Genomic DNA, 22,351 nt, shown 5'->3' with positions numbered 1-22,351 from the left:
TCACTTGAAAGCTTGCGTGTGACACCCCTTATAAATGCGGCTCACTTGCACCAGCTCTCTGCAGACGATCACGCAGCGGAGCCTTTTTTTGCGTTGTTTTTTTTTTTTGGTCTTGTGCAGTTGTCACCAGGTCTCTGCAGACAATAATAGCGTCACTAACAGCATGTGGCTATTGGCGAAGGTGTTGGACGCGATTTGCAATGAGGCTCATTGCAAAGAAAGGGGCCAATTTTACGGCAAATGTATGAACAAAACCTAATTTAAATACGCCCAAATAGTTTTGGCACACCAAGACACTATTTGCGTGGAAGCTCAGTTATTTCACCATTTGCAAGTGCTTTGTGAATTAGACATTTTTCATTTATTTGCCGCAAAAGCCGCACGGGCACTATGTGAATTCGCCCCTGTGTCGGGTACAGCCCGAGGAATAATTAATAATAATAACACACACAAAAGAAATCCTCCTTATGTTTAATGAGCTGCCACGAGGGACACGAGCGGGCGGTTGATGGTTATCACAGCCCTATTCTCTGCACAGAATAAGTTATTTGTATGTTATATAGGGTATAAATTATAATAATTATAAAGTATTGCTATGAAATGAATGATGTTATCCAATGGTATGCTGTGACTGCTTCTCCACCACGAGGCTTCTTAGCCTTTGTGGCGGAGGAGTATTGCAACACGGGTGGTTTGGTAACTGAATGTATAGTAACTGCATGAAATCTCAGCAGCCCTAAAGGGTAACAGTGGACGGTTGCAATCAACCAAGTTTGTAGACCCCCTGTTGCTATTTGATGAAAAAATATTACTGATTTTACCTTTAAAGACCCTGTTATCGGTCAATCTGGTTGTGAACGCCACTGTCCTTGGTGATTCTGCCATGGTCAGTGATTTGTTTATTAGTTTGAGCTAAATGTTTTTTTCTGCTTCTTAAAAGCTGTGTGTCCTCCTCTGCTGCAGGGCAGTATGGGTAGCATCGCCTGCATCGCCTGGAAGGGGGACACCCTAGTACTTGGAGACGTGGACGGAAACCTCAACTTCTGGGACCTCAAGGCGCGTCTGTCGCGGTAAGGGTTCACCTATTACATATTCCAGAATTTTTCTTTTCTTTTTTTTGGTCTTTGCAGGTGTTTAAGAACTTGCCATCTTTCTTTGTTTATACCCAGGGGGATTCCCACACACCGCGGCTGGGTAAAGAAGATCCGCTTTGCCCCGGGGAAGGGCAACCAGAAGCTCCTGGTCATGTACACTGACGGTGCAGAGGTCTGGGACACCAAAGAGGTAAAGAGGCCAGTTCAAACCTGCCAAACTAGTGGTGGGGGGGTGGGGGTTGAGCTCAGGAAAAAATATATATGTCACAAGTGAGGTTGACGAGATAGATAGATTTATATATATATATATATATATATATATATATATATATATATATATATAAACAAACAAAAACAAACAAACAAACAAACAAAAACATAAAAAAATAGTAATCTTGCTGCAATTGGCCGCAGACCCCGGTTTGGGAACCCTTCGACCACGCAATCGATGGCGTTGATAGGCATCGCTATGACAAGGATGGGGCAAGAGGAAATGCCCTGGATGTTTACAGACCCTCACAATGTTGTGATTGAACATTTCTACCTGCACGTTCCTCAAGACAGTGTCTTTACTCATTACATTCCGTCTGCTGTTTGTATTTTAAGGCTGATTTTAGCACACCGCAAAACGTAAATTGACACGTGGCTTAAAAGCTTTTCCGCTGACTTCGCCGAGACTCGACCTCAGCAGAATTGATGATCCTCGCACCTCTAAGAGCCTGGTACCTCTCCCTCATCCCCTCTTTGGAACATTGTTTTCCAAAGTGGTCATTACCTCAAACAAAATGCCCCCACTCTTTATTTAAGAAAGCTTTTCCCGCTGAGTGTGCATCTCTTCAGCCCATCACCGGCCCGATAGGCACAGATGGCACACAGACACAATCATTCCTTTTTTGTTCATTGTTGCCAAATCCAAAACCTAGTTAGAGCAAAGATTACCCGTCATTTCAAAGGCGAGTGTATTGTATGGAGGAGGAGTGGGGATTGAGACGGTTCCCATGTGGGTTCCTTTCGGTACAGATGAAGGGCTGGGATTTCCTGGGACCGAAGATTCAGTACAGCTTCCATCGTCCTGGTTCTCATAGTGTAAAAAAAAAAAAAAAAAGAAAGAAACAGAGAGAGCGAGGCAGAGAAGACAGAAGAACGAGAACTGGTTCAAAGAGAGAGAGCAAGAGGGGAGAGAAGGATACGAGACAGACTCTGAAAAATTATCCCTAATGAAGAAATAACAGTTTTTCTTGGACAATAGACTATTGGATCACACAATGGAATGCACATCCCATGGTCTGGAAATTACTGCTTCAGGACACCTTAACAAGGCTTTAAATAATTTGGCAGTGAAACGGTCCAAGAGCCAATTACAGCACAAGAAAAGCCAATTCATATAAATGCCCCCCTATTAAATTTGGCTTTTTGAAAGTATTATTGAACCAATTACTTGATATGGGATTGCAACTTCCTGCCCTTATTATTAACCCAAACCCATTTAGAGAAAGTCTAGTGCTGGAGAAATGTCTGAAACGCTCGGCTTACAGTTGGGTTCCAATTCCTTCCCCTTAAACAAAGCCGAGAGAGAAAGCGAGCGAGCGAGCAGCGCTCCCCGTCCTCGGGGCCCCTTCTGCACCCTCAGACAGTCGAGCGCAAATGAGTTTAAAGCATCCTGCGGGAACAATCCTTACCTCTAGATGGGCCTGAACCTCATCATCTCACTGTTTGAATTCTCCCCCATCTCCCTGAAGAGGTAGCGGGGGTACCTGAAGAGGATGAGAGGGAAGAGAATTATTCATTTCAGTCGCACAATTCTTTTCGGTTTCTATTAGTGTGAGCTGGTCTGAAATGGAACACATTTTGAGGAAGTGGGACACGAATTACCATACTTGTCCAAGTTCCATCTTTTCCATTTGATTATTATTGCAGCACCACTATAAGATCTGAAATTGACACCCCAGATTTGAGAGGGTGCTGATTTTAAGGAGTGCCCTGAGAGTTTCCTGTGTCGCCCTCCCCTCCCTCGCAGGTCCAGATGGTGAGCAGCATGCGCGTCGGCCGCAACGTCAACTACCGCGTCCTGGACATCGACTGGTGCACGTCGGACAAGGTGGTGCTGGCCTCTGATGACGGCTGCATCCGCGTGCTGGAGATGGCCATGAAGTCCGCCAGCTATCGCATGGATGAGCAGGACCTCACTGGTGAGTGAGTGAGTGAGTGAGTGAGTGAGTGAGTGAGTGAGTGAGTGAGAGAGAGAGAGAGAGAGAGAGAGAGAGGGAGAGGGAGAGAGAGAGAGAGAGAGAGATCTGTTATTCAATTTGACAATCCAGAAGACCTGGGACGTGTAAATGTACCGTATGTCTCCCCATTTGAACGATACGGAATGTATGCCATGATCTTTAGAATATTTTAAATAGAACTCCCTTATGCATGGTGGACCTACGGTTGGTGTCTTAGAATCTTCTCGTCATTCCTCTGGGCTCCCAAAACCAAAGCTGCGCCTTGCAACACGGCGGCGCCTTGGTTTTTGGCAGTTGTAAGACACCCGCAGCCCTGTGCCGTATGTGTCCATAACCCGGCTTCTCTTTCTGCCCCTTTCCAGACCCTGTGTGGTGTCCCTACCTCCTGCTTCCCCGAGCTGCCCTCACCCTCAAGGCCTTCCTCTTGCTCCAGCCCTGGTCGGGAACGTTCACCATGGACATCACCCAGGTGTAAGTCTCACCTCCGAGCGCTCTGTCCTCGCTCCGCGGCCCGCTGGAAATAGTCTGGGGGTATTTTTTGGGGTCATTTTTTGAGCCTCCAGCCAGTACTGGATGTCACTTCAAAACATTTTTTTAAACATATATACTGTCCTTTTCACCTATGTGGTCACAATGTAGGATCGGCTATCGCATCTATGACGCATTTATCATAAAAGTAACACTTGACCACACTGAATGACTTGGAGGGCTATTTGTTGTCCCTCTCAACGCTTAAACTAATCATGTAATAATACACACACACAGACACACACACACACACACACACACACACAGCAGGAAAATCTCTTTCATTGCCATTGACGGATTTTATTTTATTTTTTCAAGTGTGAAAAGTTTTTAATTCTATCTTTTGCAGGGACTATAATGAGAAAAATGAGATCAAAGGCCTGATCCAGGAGCAGCTCAACTCCTTGTCCAAGTGAGTTATGATCCTGTTGTCCTTTGACACCACTTTACATTCTCTCTGTGAGGTTTTTCTTTTAATTTATTAACACCGTTTTCGACGGTGACAGCCAGTGTGCAGGCGTGCGTGTTTTTGTTTGTTTTGCTGTTTGTATGGGGACCCACGGATGCACCACAAAGCAATGTTTTGGCACCCGCTGCACGTTGTTTGTTGTTTTTGTTTTCCTTACACGTACGGGCTCACCCCCGGGGTGCTCTGTGGCTGGACGGGAGGGCGTCTGAGGCAGGCCTTCAGCATCCCGGGGCGGATAACGAAAGGCCACTCTAGGATCAGCCGTGACCGTGAGGGAGAGGTTTAATTGGCTGTTCCTGTGTTTATGATGGTCTGCCCCCCGCCCCAGTGACATGAAGAGCGTGCTTCAGGACCCCGAGCTGAGCCTGCTGCAGCGCTGTCTCCTGGTTTCAAGGTGAGCTCTGTGTTAAATCCGATTTTGATGTTGGTATATGAGCAATATCAGGAGTGTATGATAAATAGAAATACAAATATGGTTATAAATATAGAGCAGTGTGTAAAGTTTCCAAAACAAAAAACAGAAATTTGCATCAAGGACTCCGCAAGCTTTGCCCGGCCTTGAGTATTGTTTCAGCCAAACAATTCAAAATTACAATCGATGTTGTGTGTAAATTTCTTTTTTTTTTAACCCAAAAGGCTGTTTTCATACTTCTTTGATAAATTCAAAAAATGATATATTATGTACACATTATGTACATATTATTATATGTAATTATATGATCCAGATTTATCAGAGAACATTTAAAGATTTTTAGAAGTTAAAATAATGGAACATAGACTGATAAATCTGTAAATAACAGAACCTTTGCTTGGTGGCTTGATGTATAAACATTAAACTGATATGAACAGTTCTTCCTCAAAAAAATATTGCCAATTCATAAAGTGACCCCAGAGAAATTATGTAAAATAAGTTCTACAACTGTAAACGGTGTCTACCGCTGATTGCCGTAATATATCTTGCATGAGGTTTTGCATTACAATTGCCATCATCGCTCCAGACGTACGCTAGCATCCCAGAATCCAGTACTCTCCTGCCCTCAGGCGCCACGCACAAGAACACATCCGCCCCCCCAAATGATTCATTGAATTATTTAATAATTTCCAGGGAAACTTCCACGGCTGCCGTTTCTCTCACATAGATGAGCAACCTTATGCTGGCAGAGCTTTGATGGTGCTCCCACTGTGACTCTTTGAGCCTTTGGTTGCTTTTCTTTATATTTTATTGTGTGTGTGTGTGTGTGTGTGTGTGTGTGTGTGTGTGTGTGTGTGTGTGTGTGTGTGTGTGTGTGTGTGTGTGTGTGTGTGTGTGTGTGTGTGTGTGTGTGTGTGTGTGTGTGTGTGATTTCATAGACCAGCCGTCATTATCTAGCAAACAGCTGCAATGCGACCATTGATCATTGAGCATTAGCTACAGACAGAGCAGCATGCGTGCGTGCTAGGCACAGGCTGAAGCCTAATTTTGGTTTTATTCATCACGCTCCCCGCACACACCACCGCCACAGGCTGTTTGGAGACGACTCGGACCTTCAGTTCTGGACGGTGGCTGCTCATTACCTCCACTCGTTCGCCCAGGCGCGTCAGCTGAGCGTCCCCACCGCCGCGGAGAGTCAGCCGCAGAGCGAGGGAGCCCGCCCCGCGGCACCCCAAAACTACCTGGACATCTGCCACGACACCCTGTGCGAAAGCTCCTATTTCCAGGTACGCGTGTGTGTGTGTGTGTGTGTGCGTGCGTGCGTGCGTGCGTGCGTGCGTGCGTGCGTGCGTGCGCGTTCTCTCAGTGACCTGCCTTTTCCTACCTCACAAGGAGTCTGACTCCAGCAGGACCAGACGGGAAAACAAACAACAAACCTTAATAAATCCTCAGGGTCTCGGCTGCACGGTGTGAATCGATGCCTTGTTGATGACATAGTTGGAAACGCCAAGAGAGGCGGAGGCCAGCCCCCGGTAAACAAGATCACAAGCGTTGTTCTCCACAACCTTGATGACTAACTCAACCTGTCATTGACTCAACAGCCGCCTGTTTGTTGCCTAGGGGACTGCAGACCTTTTTTTTTTTTTTGTAATCTTACGATCCGGCGATTTGTTTGTGTGTAATCCGGCTCCGATGAGCCCGGTGTAATTTTGTGTGTCTTAGGTCGGGTTTCGATGGAGAATGGCTTTACTTTTACACATACGGGGTCATCTTCTTTCCTGGCATGTGGATGATAGGAAAGTAGCGCAGCGCTTTAGAGGGACGCTGCCTTTAGCGGTTGGGAACCACTGTTCTCTCTGTTTTCATTTCAACCAATCATCACAGCGGTTGGTTTCAATCATTAGCCAGTGCTTAATGGCACACAACAGTGGGGAAACAGCTAGCTTTTAATTTGGCCTGAATGTGCAGAACAGCAGAGCCAAATGACGAACGAGCCCTCTGATTTCAGTGGTGGCGGAGGACTTTTCCAAAATAAATAACCCTGCGCAATTGAATGGCTTTGTATGGATTTCAACTCTATTCTGTCGGCGTAAACGATCAGCTCCCTCTCACAGGAGGCGGGAGCCGTGCTCAGGAAGTTAAAGACGATGCTGGCAAGCAACGCCAAGTAACTCTGGTTTGGTTGGCAGAATCTCCTCCTGCGCCGGTCCGAGTGCGGCACGGTGCCGGCGTTCCTAAACCCATCAGTGTCTCCGGGAGGATTTCTCCCCACGGCCGTGACTCGGGGGCGGGATTCATCATCCCAAAAAAAACATTTATGTGGATTTATTTTCTTGGAGACGAGCAAAATAGGCGCGGCACAAGCAAACATGCAAGTAGCGGCTGAGGAAGTGTCCCCTTACGCTCGGATCGCACCCGGAGCTTTTGATTGGGTGGGCAAGACGCACGTTTCGCTGCCTGTGGCGTCACGCCTTCTGGTGTTGGCAGCCGGTGCAGCCCGCGTCCCCTGGACCAACGCAGTGACGCCACTGAGTCCACGTAGCCAAACATATATCCCATGGCATAGAACTCCATTTGGCCCGGTTCAAAGTGAATTAAAAGATATATCCTCTATCATCGGTGCGATGTAATCACATGAAGCAATCTAAGAGTAAAATAGGGTGGCCGCCTGCCCCTAAAATACGGAATCGTCCTGTTTTTGACAACTTTTTGAATGTCAAATAAAAGTATAAAATAAAAATATTTGAATGAACAATTTCACCCGACAAAGATTTTCTTTCGACTTAAATGTCGATATTGCTAAGTGTCCTCATAGTTCATTCAGTTCCAGAAACGCCTAACGTTTACTTTGATGTGTTCAAAATGTCCATGACTTCGTGTCTCTCTCTCTCTCTCTCTCTCTCTCTCTCTCTGTGTGTGTGTGTGTGTGTGTGTGTGTGTGTGTGTGTGTGTGTGTGTGTGCGTGTGCGTGTGTGTGTGTGTGTGTGTGTGTGTGTGTGTGTGTGAATACAGAACGATGTAAATCAAGAGGTTGCCCCGTTGTTTGTTGCAGGGTGTGGGTTGATTTTAGGTTTTACAAACTCATGAGTGAGGTGCAGGATTTCAAGCAGCGGTGGTGCTACAGTACAAGGACATTATTTGCTCTGATGTAGAGGGAATTGTTTTGCACGGTGTTTGGTTGATTCATTGGCGTGGTGATATAAATGGGTGTTTTTTTCACCTTTGGGGCCTTTTTTCTTGTGTGGTTTTAACGCTTTTATTTGTTTACTTTTATTTTTTTGATAGTATTATGATTACTATATCATTATTACTAATAATTATTTGTATTTATCTCTCTCTCGCTCTCTCTCTCTCTCTCTCTCTCTCTCTCTCTCTCTCGCTGTTGCTCTCTTTCTCTCTCGCTCTCTCTCAGAAGTTCCAGTTGGATCGGGTCCACCTGCAGGAGGTGAAGCGCTCCAGTTACGAGCACACCAAGAAGTGTGCCGACCAGCTCCTCCTGCTGGGCCAGGTCAGTAATCCACCACACCTCTGTTATTATTGTTTTTTGTTTTTTTTCATTTTATTTTATTATTTTTTTTTTTAAAGCTGTAGCTGAAAACGTAGCGTTTTCTCTGCATTTTGGCCTCCCATCCCCGCGAGAACGCCATCCAGGGTGGAGTTTTTTTTCCCAAAACTCTGTTTCCGTTGTGTGGACAAAGTGAAACGGAGCTTCTTGAAGACATTGACGTCAGGGCTTTGACGTTTGCACACACACCAGGAGCCTGGGAGCCTGCGAGCCACGCCGTTGTGTTGTCTGCGGTGTCTCCATTAAAAGTGAAGTCTCTCCCACTTTAGGAGTCACGTCCTTACAGGGCAGCACGGGTCTGAGTTTAAAGACCTGCCCCGCACCTGTGACGTGCAATACCGTTCCCCCCTACCCACCCATGCGGCCAGTCAGTACCACAACACAACCCTATCCGTGGACATAGGATCCTCAGCCGACCCAAGACTGCGTATGCTAGTACGGTCTAAATAATTTGTTTAGGCTTAATCAAGTTTGTTTGAAGTGATAATTTTGGGCAACTTCATACATGTGAAATTAATAATTCATTTTAAAACTACGGCTATTCAGGAAGTACAACTTAAAAGTTATATTTATTTGCTTATCCTCATAATATTGAGCGGCACATCTCCACAGTTTACGTGCCTGTTACGCGGCTCTCACCTTCCAGAGCCGACACACGGAGCAGAGGTCATGTTGTTGTTGTCAGGCTACATCACCATCTGTGATTTCATCCTTCTCGTGTTGGTCTTCCTTTCGTCTCTTCCTGACTCTCAATCCATGTTTTCCACCGCTTTGACCGCCTAATACTCATGTTTTACTTTCTACCGTTTTTACACCAAAATTTGTGGGTTAACCCAGTGTGTGCAGCCGCGGCTTAACCACGCCCCTTGGTCCGCCACACCCACTAATTTAAGGCGATTGACACCTTTCCCATTGCTCAGAGAAATGCAGTTTTGGTTTTTTTTTTCTTCTTCTTTTTTTCTGGCATGTCGTGTTTCTGAGGCGTGTCATGTTTCGGGTGTGACGGGGAACAAAACAGTAGAGGAGAAAAAAGTATTCTGAGCCGGTCAAAAGATTCGGATGCTTCGTGAAAAAGCCAACACTACAGCAGAAGCAGCGTGGGGTACCCATGCCAGGCGTGCACCAATCCTTCGGCGGCGGGGAGCGAACACGCTGCTCCGCTTCCGAGACCGGCTCGGGGCGGTGCTGGCGGGATTCGGAGCCCGGCGGGCTGTGTGGGGGTTCTCCGCTCTGCTCCCACCGGAGCCATCCCCGAACTCAAAACATTTCACGGTTCCCCCATGCGGGAAAAAAGTCATTAACTTCTGATTTTGATTTAGGATACTAAATGGGATATGAAATGATGGAATGATGCACTGATATTCCTGTCTATTTATGCGCTAACTTCTGAAACTTCAACAGATTTTGTATATCATGTACGTGTTTTATATCGTTTATTTTGTATGGCTGCTACCTTGGACAGGTCTCCCTTGTAAAAGAGATTTTTGATCTCAATGGGACTTCCTGGTTAAATAAAGGTAAAAAGAGCGGATTAAAACCTGTGTCTATTGCGGGGTAATTTTACGCCGTATCGGGTTTTTGTTGCAGTGGGAAAGGGCTGTCAGTTACAGTTCCACCTCGTCGTCCGTCCAGCAAAGACATCTCTGGTCTTTCGTTTTCGCTATTGCTGTTCTTCCTCCATAGTATTTCCTGCAACTAAGGATCCACCCGCAGAGTAGACAATCTGCTTCTGCTGTTCACACCAGCACACGCCCAGTGTAGGTGAATGGTTTGCCTGGGAGCTAAGAGACGTCCTGTTGTGCACCGGGTGAGTTGATGCACTGCAGTGGTCAGAGGATTAAAACATTAAATCAAATCATTATTATATTATATTATTACAAAAAAAGACCCATAAATCACTTTTTTGCGGGTCGCAGGACTCTGATACAGTGTCGTGTCTGAATATTGTGAAGAAGCTCAATACGTTGAACGCTCCTCATGGCCTTCTGTGGTGTCCGACAACAAGTTTTGACATGTTATCACCCTCTACTGGCCTGGCGTGCTCATGCGGGTGTTTAAAATCGCGTTTGCGTTCCCTTGTGGACGGAGATTTTTTCTCCTGCGCTTTCAGAAAAATCCGTGTTCGTGTGGACGGTGCCTTGAGCATCGATTGTGTAACAGCGACAAGTAAGAAAAGGTGGATGGCGGTGGGCTGCTCGCTCTTCCCTTCCTGTTCTCCTCCCTCCTCTCCGTGTTCCTTTATGTGTTTCCGTTCTTCAGTCCTCCTTTTAGCTTGGCCATTACTTTCCCCGACCAATCTCGATGCCATCTCTCCACTCCTGATCGCTGCAATCAGAGGGTCCTGTGAGTTTGGAGGGAGCCGTTAGCGACAGAGTGGGGAAAGCCGACGTCACTTCAGATCCCCGGCGCCTGATTGGCCGGCCGACTCTCTCACTCCGTAACCCCCGGGGAATTGGCCTGGGGGTGGGCGATCATGGAAGAATTGATCACCGCTCTACTGTTTGCGATCCGCTATCGCTGCTGGAGATCCTCCAACGGGGCCCGACTCATTGTTCCAAAATCTCAACTTGTCACTAAAGGTGACCGGGGCTTTTGCCGTTCGGGGCCCTCAGTGGTGCAGCTCCTGCCTGGTGGTCTCAGGCCAGCAAACTCTTCCTCTTTTAAATCTCTTCTTAAGACTCACTTTTATCGTATGGCTTTTTCTTACTGTGACTGTTGGTTTTTGTTGTACTATTTAAACTACTTTATCTTGCTTTATGTCTTACTTTTTTGGATTTAAATTCCTTTTAATATTGGTTTCATTGTAAAGCACTTTGTACCTTGTTTTTGAAAGGTGGTATATAAATAAAGTTATTATTATTATTACGATATCACAATGATCTTCTTGCTCATTTAAAAATCCTGTGTTAAGGGGTCCATCACGTCAAACTGTACAGTTATTTAAATTAGACATTCGTGTATGGTGGTTAAAATCAAAAAACAAAAAGAAACCGCAACCAGAAGTGTGTATTTGTTCATACAGAGGTGTACGATTACTTTTAACTTTGACTGTAACTTTTTAGGTTTATTCTTCATTATTTTTTTACTGCTTAAACACTTCAGGTTTATACTGCTTTAATTTTTCAGGTTTATTTTTCCATTATCCTGCCATATTATTATATTTTTATTGTTATATTGTTTGTTGTATATTTATTATAATTTATTTTTTATTGTATACTGAACTTTTTTTCGGCATATATTGCCACTTTCTTTAAGATTTTTAGATTTCCAAATTTGATTCTATGGTTGTTAGTATTACTGCCTATTGTTAGGACGTGAGCTGCTGGGACGCTGCAATTTTCATTTAAGTATCGATCTAGACTATCCATTCATTTTTCAAATCACACTCCCTCTGATATTTTCAGACTTCCATATTGTGAGAGTTTCTTTGCCGTCATTTATTTACACCGCGAGTCATGTGGTGACATGTTGCGCTCACAGCCACCAGCCTCTGGCCTCTCCCTTTTAAACTCCCTTGCCATTTTTGCTTTTCTTCACCCTCTCTCTCTCTCTCTCTCTCTCTCTCTCTCTCCCGTTACCTCGCCCGCAGACGGACCGGGCGGTGCAGCTGCTGCTGGAGACCAGCGCTGACAACCCCAGCTACTACTGTGATTCGCTGAAGGCCTGCTTGGTCACCACCATCACCTCGTCCGGACCCTCCCAGTCCACCATCAAGCTGGTCGCCACCAACATGATCGCCAACGGAAAGCTGGCAGGTAGAGACACGGGGACACGGCCATCATGCTGGAGGTGTGACGTTAATGATGGAGAGAAAAAGGAATTGGTACATTAATGACCGGTTCTATTGCTGAGAGTATCGTGTATTGAATCGCCTCTAGAATTAGAATATTCCCACGCGTATTCCCTTATTTCAATATTTTACTCAGTTTTTTATTTTCATTGTCTTTAATTTAACCTTTAATTTAAGTCTCGTTGAGACTCAGAATCGAGGCCGAGAAAGAATCCGACAATGTTACTAAAAACACAACACTTAAAACAACATTTACATCTTGAGAGAAGTGTCAGTTTAGGAGGTAAAACGATGACAAACCTCCGCTTTCTTTCAACCCTCTCTCTAAACGTGTTCAGAGAGACAAACTCCTGATGTTTCAGGGTTTTTTGGAGCCCGTTCCAAGCCGACGGGGCCAGGAAACTGATATGCCTCTTTCATTTGATTCTTTATTTTATTTTATTTTTTTATCCAAATTCCGTTCTCAGGTGTAGTGTAAAGAGTGAAGTGTAAAAAGGAGCTCAGCGACCTCCTCGCGGCTGAGGTGGCCAGCCCACTCTCAAACACAGCGTACGGTGAAGAAAGAAAGAAAGAAACAGTCTTTAATTGTCACACGACACTCCACAACACATGCTTGCACACACACACACATGCACATGCTTGATGGTGGCCGGTGAAATGGCTCCTCTGCTTTTGACCCATCCTGGCTTGTCCTTCCTCCGGGGGCACAGCCAGGAGCAGTGGGCAGCATACGTGGACGCACCCGGGGACCAGGTGATAAGTGTCCATCGCTGGTCAGACGATGATGGGTGCATGTTTTTGGTGGGGTCCTTACTGACGTGAGGTGGAGGAAACCCCATGTGAACACGGGGAGAACATGCAAACTCCACACAGAAAGGCTCCTGTTTGGGAGATAACCCGCCGGAGCACGGTGCCAACAGCGCCCCAGGCGGGAATCGAACCCAGGACCTTCTTGCTGTGAGGCAGCAGTGCAATGCACTGCGCCACCGTGCCACGCGCCACCGTGAGAGCTTTGGTAGAGCACCACCGTACAACGTGTCCAGCCTCGTCAATCGTCATCAGAATTCCTTTGAAAGAAAATCTGGGGTGTATGGCTAGCGGTCGACCGTCGGGCGCTTGCGATGCCATAGCAACCCGTGATGCCAGCTCTCGCCAACTCCTTTTCGGCTAACTTGGTCATTGTAATCAAGGAGAGCCAAGGTGAGCGTTAGCAAGCACTCAAACTTTAGTTTTGAGGTGGAGGCTTTTTTCTATTTAGATATCTGACTCAATCCATGGACCTGACAGAAGGGTGTAGTCACTCAGCGGCAAAACGGCAGAATGAGTGTAAAGAAATGGATGAATTAATTAGCCGTGCGTCTATTTTACGCCGACTGAACTCGAGCTGCTACAATCAGTTATTTGTCCAGAAACATATGATGTTAAGTGGAATGGATGCATCCAGGGCAGGGGGAGCACCCCATAGAAACACCAAATGGCTCCAAAACAAATTGTTTTTAATCACATAATAATATATGTGTGAATATGAATGAATAAATCTGGAATTTTATCAAGTTGCGCTCGCGCCGCGAACATCAACGGCGTGATCGTTCCGCCGGCCGCGGCGGAGTTGCGTGTCCAGCAGGGTTCTTATCGGCACCTCAGCCCTCGCGCCTCACACGAGCTCTCCCTCCCCCCGGCCCCGGCAGAGGGTGTGCAGCTGCTGTGCCTGATCGACAAGGCAGCGGACGCCTGCCGCTACCTGCAGACCTACGGGGAGTGGAACCGCGCCGCCTGGCTGGCCAAGGTAACACATCACCGACACGCTGCCCATCAGTCAGACACCGTGGAAGGTTTCCGACCTCAGGGGTGTGCCCGTCTGTGTGTTGAATGCCTGTCTCTGCGCATCAGAGGGTTAGGGTTAGGGTTAGATATATATATATATATATATATATATATATATATATATATATATATGTGTGTATATATATAAATATATATCTATATCTAGATCCTTCAACCATGATGGGAAAGATATTTTTACACTTGTGATATTTTTACACTTGTGGCTCCCTCTAGTGTTCGCAGGGACAAACGACTCTTAATTTCCATACGGCTCGGTAATCAGGTTCTTATCGATACAGGGTTCTTACTGGGTCCTTGAAGGTGCTTGACTTTTGTTCTCAGAAATGTAAGTACTTGAATAGAATGAAAATAGCCCATTTTGTGCTGAAGTGCTTAAACAGTACTTTAAAAAATGCAGTCATCGAAAACCTGTGATTTTCCACCTGGTTTTGTTCTTAAAATTGTAACGTAATAAAAGATCATTTCCAGAATCTCGTATGCCAGGGAAATTTAAAAAATGAATCCAGCATGGTTGGAAATAGACACTTAATAATAAAAGAAGACAACAATATAAATAATAGACAGTGAGATTAAGATTATATTATATTAACAATCACATTGAATTGTATTTGTTGAAAATTTCCTTGAAAATGAAAAAATAGTGCTTAAAAAAGTGCTTCAAACACCTTAAATTTCCTGAACCTCCTTGAACCCTTTAATAAGAAGTGTGTGTGTGTGTGTGTGTGTGTGTGTGTGTGTGTGTGTGTGTGTGTGTGTGTGTGTGTGTGTGTGTGTGTGTGTGTGTGTGTGTGTGTGTGTGTGTGTGCTGTAGGTACGCCTGAACCCGGCGGAGAGCTCGGACGTGCTGAAGCGCTGGGCGGAGCACCTGTGCTCCTCCCAGGTCAACCAGAAGTCCAAGGCCATCCTGGTGCTGCTTTCCCTGGGCTGTTTCCACAAAGTGGGCGAGATGCTCCACAGGTGTGACCTCACCCTCTCTCTCTCTCGCTCTGTCTCTCTCTCTCTCGCACCTTTTTCTATTGTACATTCACGTATTCCTTCTATGAAAGACGAAACGCCATCTGGTAACAGTCGTGTGTAAAACGATGCACAACGTGATGCACAACATTATCTTCTATGTCGCAGGCGCATCAGCCTGGAAATGCACCTTTTAGAAGTACTCATCTCTCCTTCATGCAAAGTGCATTGCGGGGAGGATCACACAATGGCACTAATTTTACTGGAGGAGAGTTGATGAGTGCCGCACGCACAATCAAAATCCAGTGGATTTTGATTGTTGCGTTCCCATCGATTTACATGCTCTTAGACAAATTGCGACGAGCTGTTTTGGAAAATGTCTCCGCCTCTAAATGCTGGAGGAAGTGTTTGGCGGCGGGGAAGAGTTCCCGCCGCACCAGCCGCAATGACCTTTTGGATTCTGGGAAGACACGGCGGCGGGTGTCTCCATGGGCGTCCACGCCCTCCACCCGCTGTCTGGGGGGGTGTCTGGGGGTAGCGCATGGGGGGAGGGCGCATAGCTCACCCCTACAGTACATGGGCCTCTTGCAACATTGAATTGCTATTCCTGAGTTTTCTCACACAACACCCTCCCTCCTCCTCCTCCTCCTCCTCCTCCTCCTCCCTCCTCCCTCCTCCTCCCTGACGACTGCACAACTGTTCCAGAAGAAAATCACCTCCCGAAATCTCAAAAAGAAATGAGTGAGGGGGTGCAACGGCATATGCCCCGCTTGCACCGTCTGTCTGCCTGTAATTGACTTCCTTCCACCCGGGGTCCCCGTGTACAACAGCAGAAGCCCCCCCCCCCCCCCCCCAATATCGATCTGCGCCGATGTGCGTTCCACAACCGCAGACATTACGGCGAGGCTGCTGCCGCTTTCTGACAGCTCTGCTCTCCCCCCCCCCCCCTCCCTCTCTCTCTCTCTCTCTCTCTCTCTCTCCATAGCATGCGGTACTTTGATCGCGCCGCGCTCTTCATCGAAGCATGCTTGAAGTGCGGGGTGATGGAGGCCAACGACTCCTCCAATATCCTTTTTAATATTTTCGCGAGTGGTTAAACTGAAAAGGTAACATGTGTAAGGTAAAGGGATAAAATAGATAATTTATTAGATAAATCAATATTATTTTATTCTATTTCCGCTATTAAAAAGGAAAGTTCCTATTATAAAAAAAGATAAAGTAACTGGTATTGTCAAGATAGCGACTGGTCTTGACACGTTCTTGGAAGGACTCCCAGTCCTGAGCACAGGGCTAAAACAGCCCAACTTCATGGAATCAACCAGAAGAAGAATTTCAAGGAGGTGACCAAACTCGTGGCTCGTTAACTGACTTAGCGTAAATGCTTCTTCTTCTTCTAATTTGCCAATGCACCAGGTTGTGTTCAGAACATCTCCAAAACTCCTGCGTTCTTTCTCCCTGACCGCGTTCCCGTGCACATAAGCTCATCGGCGCTGCCTTCGTGGACTACGCGCGGCTCCTGCGCACGCTGGGCCTGCGGGAGGGGGCCGCGCTCTGGGCCTCGCGGGCCGGCGGCGCCGGGGAGCAGCTGATGGAGGAGCTGTTCCAGGGCGAGGAGGCCGAGCCGGAGGTGGTGCTCGATGGCGAAGGGACGGAGCTGGGCCCCGAGAGCGCGGAGTAACTTTTGCCAGCATCGGAAGCGCAACGCAGATGGAAATATTTGGGACGCAGGGTATTTCAGTCCGTCACTGGAGTCTCCCTGTGTCTGCACATCACTTGACGTTTAATAAGAGGTGTGTGTGTGTGTGTGTGTGTGTGTGTGTGTGTGTGTGTGTGTGTGTGTGTGTGTGTGTGTGTGTGTGTGTGTGTGTGTCCTTTCCCACTGTAACGTTGATAATCATGGTGATTTACATAGAAATGTTCGTCGGTCGTCTTTTGATATATTGAATGGTCTCCGTTGAGTTTTGTTTTGTGCCGGTATTGCAAACTAAATCATTTAATGTACATTTGCTCGCCCTATAGATATTCCTTTATTCCGAAACAGACTTTGATATTTTGCACTTTTTAAATTGACCAAATATTTTGGTAGAGCATTTGAATGATACTCGTTGAGTGGCGAAGCGTTCCATGGAGCCAGACCAGTGTGGCAGACCAGTACTGACGTTACTGGACGAGCCTCCTCTGGTCCCATTGCTCTCTTTTATTTCTGTAACCGTATCATGATGCTCGTGAAATAAGAATGATTTCTGATTTTAAGTTGTGAATTGCACTGTGTTTGCGTTGCGTCTTGTGGATCAGTTGCTTAACGTGTCTCACGAAGGAAGGAAATGACTGCAAGATGTGCCGTCACTCATTTTGTTTGACCGCTCAATTATTCACGTTGCATCGTCATTCAACGAATCCTTCCGATCAGAATCTCTGACCCCGCCCTTCTTTGCATGGTTTGGGTGGTGGGTGGTTCAGTTCGGATCTCACACCTGTCAACGGAGGAGCCATTTTATGCACAGTGGTCTGTGTTGTGAGGTGTTAAAAGTTTCCCAGACACTGAATGCTGGCAATGGGACCCTGTTTTTCAGGTTTTGGTATTTGAAACACAATCATCCCGGTTCCTTTTCTCTCTGGACATCTTCACAACAATTTTACGATGGAGAAGCTGCTCTGCTGCATTCTCACTGCGCTTCCGTGTCCAATGCAGCAAACGTTTAAGGCGAAAATAAAAAAACGGGAAACCCAGTTTCGTCACGTTTTTAGTGTATTTTGTACTGAATAATAGTAATGTAAGTCAATTTAATACTTATTCTTGTAGTTGCCGCAGTACATCCAAAGCGTTGGCCACAATCGGTTGTCAGTAGGAAGCGGCACAACTTCCTTTTCTAGTCTTTTACTTATATAGCACCGATATAGCCAAAAGAGATAATTTGCGGAAACGCAAAATCAATATTAAAATAATTAAATACTCAATAAAAAAATCGGTGAAAAACTCAATGAAGAGATTTAGCGTTTACATTTTTTTGCCTCAAATGTTCGCCCCATTCAAGCACAGTGAGCAGGTCAGAGCAGAAGTAAAGAGTTCATCGATGTTGTGCCATGAACAGTTGTAAACGACTGGAACAAACATTTTGGTAAGCCTTGAAAAATGGAGAAAATATCCTTTAATGGAGAGACGACACGGCACACGTCTCTTGACAGGGAAGCTGATTGACGCCTGGGCTGGAGTGGATCTACTGAAGCACACCTAATGCTGTTTTATGCAACCCCAATCGTATCGTCCAGTTTGGCTCGAGCAATATGTAGTGTAGTCCCCCTTAACATTTGCTGCTTTGCTTAGTAGTTCAGTGAATTTGGTGGAGAGAGAGAAGAAATATTATTTTTACGGTATGTACTTGTGAAAACGTGATTCATCATTGTTGTACCCCAAAAAAGATATGCCTTTTTTTATGTTTTCATTGTCTACAGAGTGACCCTTATGCTCAGAGCTTAATGAATATTATTTGGGGAACATATATGTATATATGGATAGCAATAAAATAAAAATACCTAAAACACACACGTTGGGATTCATGTTTCAGGGTCTAACCACAAGGTGCGAGAAATCCATATTTGAGTCGTCGTCCTCCCTCATTTGACGAAATAATTGAGTCGAGGCCCACAGATATATTTCGTGGTGACATGTCCAGACTACAAATTAATATCTGGTGCGGACAACAGATCATTTTTTGGGAATTGTATGCCTTTGCACGTGTGGGGAAACCTTTCTGGATTGATATATGAGCAGGTTATTGAGCCACAATTATTTTGCTTTGAACAAAACAAAAGGTTTCATACGAGGGTGTAATCGATCCCCTTCATTGTGCCCAAGGACAAATATGCGTTCAGACTAGTAAACTAATGTGTTCTCTTGCGTCGCTGACCACCTCCAAATGAGGCCTGAGAATTACATTACATGACACTGCGTCATTTACGTCGTGGACACTTTTGACTTATTAAATGAGTGGCATTCAGAACCTAAATGTGTCTTGGGTGCGCTCTCACGTGTCCTGGGTCGCCGGGGACGCTTTTAATGCCAGTTATCTGTTGTCGGAAGGTACCCTGATTTAGCCGGGTTTGCCAGGCTCCGCACTTTAACGTTACAGCAGTAGTGAGCTATGTGGTTCCACAGCAGCTGCTGCAATTTGAATGAAGACAAAAGTAGATTAAAAATGTATTCAACTAATTCAGTCAACGTCACCTTCAACATCACAATATGCTTGTGAAGACAACCACACTCCCCCGTCTCTTGTCCCTGAACGGTCAGGGCAGCTTATGTTCTTTGTTCAAAATCACCACTAAATAAGTATTTCAGTTTTAATATTAAAATTTAAATTAGATTAGCAACCAAACAAATATAAGTGCTGTTCTGATGTGTTGCTCTCTACAAGCCAACAACCGCATCTTTTTTTATTTTTTATTAAATTATGATATTGTCATTATCGGTGCTGAAATGAAATCCTTGACCCAGCTTTAGTAATGCGACACTCACGCACGTGAGCAGAGCAGTGCATTGTAAAAGAGATGTGAAACATTCATGAGCAGACGGGCCACAAGAGGCACAAAGCAGCCAGAGACGCAGACACAAGCATAGCTACAGTATGTGGACCACAGAGAATCCCTTGAAACGTCCCATCTGCCAGGACCTCTTCACCGACCCGGTGACGCTCCCGTGTGGACACAACTTCTGCCTCGCGTGCATCCGCATCGTGTGGGACGCCGATGTTTCCCGGGACGGTCCTTTCTTCTGTCCCGAGTGTCAGATCTTCCTCCCTTCCGCCCCCGCCCTGGAGGTGAACGTGGGCCTTCAGACTGAGGTGAAGGCCTTCGAGCTCGAACAGAGCGGAGCTCGGAGCGGCGCGGTGGCCCCGCCTCCAGCTATCCGCTGTGACCACTGCATCGAGGCGGCGTCCGTTGCCGTGATGACTTGCCTCACGTGCGACGCCTCGCTGTGCCAGGCCCACGCTCTGCTACACCAGGGACGGGCAGCGCTGAGGGAGCACACCGTGGTGGAGGTGACGGGGGACCCAATGTCTCTGAAGTGCAGGGAGCACCGTGAAGAGTTAAAGCTCTTCTGTGTGGAGGACGAAGTCCCCGTGTGCTGCCTGTGCGCCGTGGTCGGGTTGCACAAAAACCACCGGGCTGCCCAGCTCCGCGAAGCCTGCTCAGATCTCAAGGTAATCTCGGCGGTCACCACTCAAGGCCCGACAGCGAGGCTTGAGATGGTTCACTGGTTACCTTACCAATGGTTGGATTCATTTCTACATCTCTAATCCTCAGAATAAGTTAGAGGCTACTATGAGTCAACTGCTGGAGAGCAAAAGCAGTGCAGAGCACGCCATAGAGGACCTGGAGGCGCTGTACATGCAGGCGGTGGTACGCGAAAGCCTCTGGAAATTCCTTTGCATGCATGTTGTATCACCTTCCACACACGGACAGATCCACCTCACGCGTGAGACCTCTTTTTCAGAAGTGCGCCGCAGATTTTAGGGAGAGGATCTCGGACAAGTACAGCAGGATCCGCACAGTGCTGGACGGCGACGAGCGTCTGATGTTGCAGATGATTGACGCGGAGGAGACGTGCATGACGGAGCGGCTGGAGACCCAGAGGAACGTTATGGAGGCCCACATCAAAGAGGCAGACCGCCTGAGATCCCAAAGCAAACTGCTCCTTCAAGAACCGAGTGACCTTAAATTCCTACAGGTGGGTCAGTGCTGCGGTTCCACATGGTTGGAAAGGGGGCGGGGGGGGGGTTTGGGCCACAGTGGCCAAGATCCTAATGTGCAAATCTTCATTCACTGTTTCATCGTTCACAGCAAATCACAGTACAGGGCCTATGGTGAGTGCATTCAGTTTTGTCCTTCTGCTTCGTCTACACGTAGATCTGCCAGAGTTTCTCAGATGTTTCTTTTTCACTGCAGCAAACCTCTGGATATTCAACCTATCCAGGAAGTGGACAAAGACCTGTGTGATCCCGAGAGGATGAGGGCAGCGGAGAGGCTGGTGGATGACCTCTCTGTGGCGCTGTCCCAACACTTCCCGCGGATGTGGTCATGTCAGTTATACAGAATCAAATACTTGAATAATGTTAAAAAAAAATAACTGGACCTGTGTGGCTGTGGAATGAATGTGGAATGTTTTTGTTTTTTTGCAGATCTGTGTTCCCCCTCATTGGACTCGGAGACTGCTCATCCCAAACTGGAGGTATCCCCGGACAGGAAACAGGTGTGCTGGCGCAGGCAGCCTCCCGACGAGGCCGTAAGCGCTCGGCCGTACGACTCTCAATACAGCGTCCTGGCTCAGGAGGGCTTTACTACTGGTCAGCATTACTGGGAAGTCCTTGTTCGGGAAAAACCCTATTGGCTGATCGGCGCGACCACTGGGTCCATCCATAAAAACGGAGGGAAGGGCGACGAGACCTCCTGGTGCATCTACCATGGAGATGGGCAGTACCTGGCGTGCCATGATAACCGGGAGGAGCAGTTATCTGTGCAGGGAAAGCGGGTCAGAAAGCTGGGCGTTCTGGCAGACCTCCAGAGGGCGGAGCTGTCATTCTACGACGCCGACACTGTGACGCTGCTTCATCGCTTCCTCGTGCCGCGCATGGAGCCTCTCTACCCCATGCTGAACCCCTGCATCGATGTGGACGGTGTCAACAAGCAGCCTCTCGCCCTGTTTTGCCTGAGGGATGACTGCGACTGGAATATGAAGACAGGTGGAGGCAAAGAATGATGCTGCCCTCTCCGACCAATAATGCAATCCTTCCGTTTGTGAGCATAGATGGATTGCAATCTATTTTCTTGTGTTTTTCCATTGATCCCCAGTCCTCAGTAAAATCCCATGATCTCTGACTCCTTTTTCAGGATTGTTTGTAATGTCAAAAACTATAATATGGGCCAAGAATATAATAGTGTAACTTCTCCACCGTTAACCCCTGACCACACCCCGCATCCCAGGAGACAGTATTGGGTAAACCCGCACCATATACCGCATACATAGATATGTTATTTCTATGTTATTTCTATGCACACCTGTATTTAGTTACCCACAAACAATAACTCTGTTTCAAATTCCTTCATCGTAAACATCTCAGGACACTATTCCGTCTCGACAATAGATGTTACAGAATATTCCTGTGAAAGTGATGATAGGAAAAAAAAAAATAAAATGGAAAAATTTAAAAGGGGGCTGTTCTACATGCTCCCACATAACATTTTGAGCAAGATCATTTCTGTGGCATAATACATTTCAAAAGTAGCCTCGGGGACTTGGCTGTAGCGACTACTGGGGACAGTAAAAGGTCGCTGGGAGGCTGAGGTAGGGCCTTGTTTACCGACTGTCTGACGCGCTACCAAAAAAGATTTGCAGAGAAAATATGTTTTATATTTTTGAATAATTAAAGAAATCAACTTGGTATAACATGCAGAACATACAGTATACT

The 22,351-nt window shown here is 46.5% G+C and overlaps 2 protein-coding genes across 3 annotated transcripts in view; both read left to right on the top strand.

Annotated features, from left to right (window-relative positions):
- Window positions 1-18,429, top strand: part of wdr11 (WD repeat domain 11) — an 82,040-nt gene extending 63,611 nt beyond the window's left edge. The window contains exons 17-29 of one of the 2 annotated variants that reach the window (XM_080017133.1): window positions 964-1,070; window positions 1,170-1,284; window positions 3,112-3,283; window positions 3,685-3,793; window positions 4,200-4,262; window positions 4,648-4,713; window positions 5,822-6,017; window positions 8,144-8,239; window positions 11,886-12,051; window positions 13,775-13,872; window positions 14,743-14,888; window positions 15,871-15,974; window positions 16,361-18,429. In XM_080017133.1, the coding sequence (XP_079873259.1) occupies window positions 964-1,070; window positions 1,170-1,284; window positions 3,112-3,283; window positions 3,685-3,793; window positions 4,200-4,262; window positions 4,648-4,713; window positions 5,822-6,017; window positions 8,144-8,239; window positions 11,886-12,051; window positions 13,775-13,872; window positions 14,743-14,888; window positions 15,871-15,974; window positions 16,361-16,563 (1,641 nt within the window). In that variant the 3' untranslated portion in view covers window positions 16,564-18,429. Of the gene's footprint in view, window positions 1-963; window positions 1,071-1,169; window positions 1,285-3,111; window positions 3,284-3,684; window positions 3,794-4,199; window positions 4,263-4,647; window positions 4,714-5,821; window positions 6,018-8,143; window positions 8,240-11,885; window positions 12,052-13,774; window positions 13,873-14,742; window positions 14,889-15,870; window positions 16,007-16,360 lie in introns of those variants that run through there. The other variant, XM_080017132.1, reaches the window with a different exon arrangement.
- Window positions 18,430-19,510: 1,081 nt separating this feature from the next.
- LOC307242133 (tripartite motif-containing protein 72) lies at window positions 19,511-21,642 on the top strand (the record flags this gene model as incomplete). Its single annotated transcript, XM_080016468.1, has 6 exons — window positions 19,511-20,086; window positions 20,190-20,285; window positions 20,380-20,613; window positions 20,727-20,749; window positions 20,832-20,965; window positions 21,065-21,642. 6 exons carry the CDS (start codon window positions 19,511-19,513, stop codon window positions 21,640-21,642), a joined length of 1,641 nt encoding a protein of 546 aa, XP_079872594.1.
- Window positions 21,643-22,351: the final 709 nt, after the last annotated feature.

The sequence above is a fragment of the Zeus faber genome (assembly GCF_960531495.2).
Source record: "Zeus faber genome assembly, chromosome: 16".
NCBI lineage: Eukaryota > Metazoa > Chordata > Actinopteri > Zeiformes > Zeidae > Zeus > Zeus faber.
The sequence above is the reverse complement of the archived record's forward strand: the minus strand, read 5'-3'. Positions and strand labels throughout refer to the sequence as shown.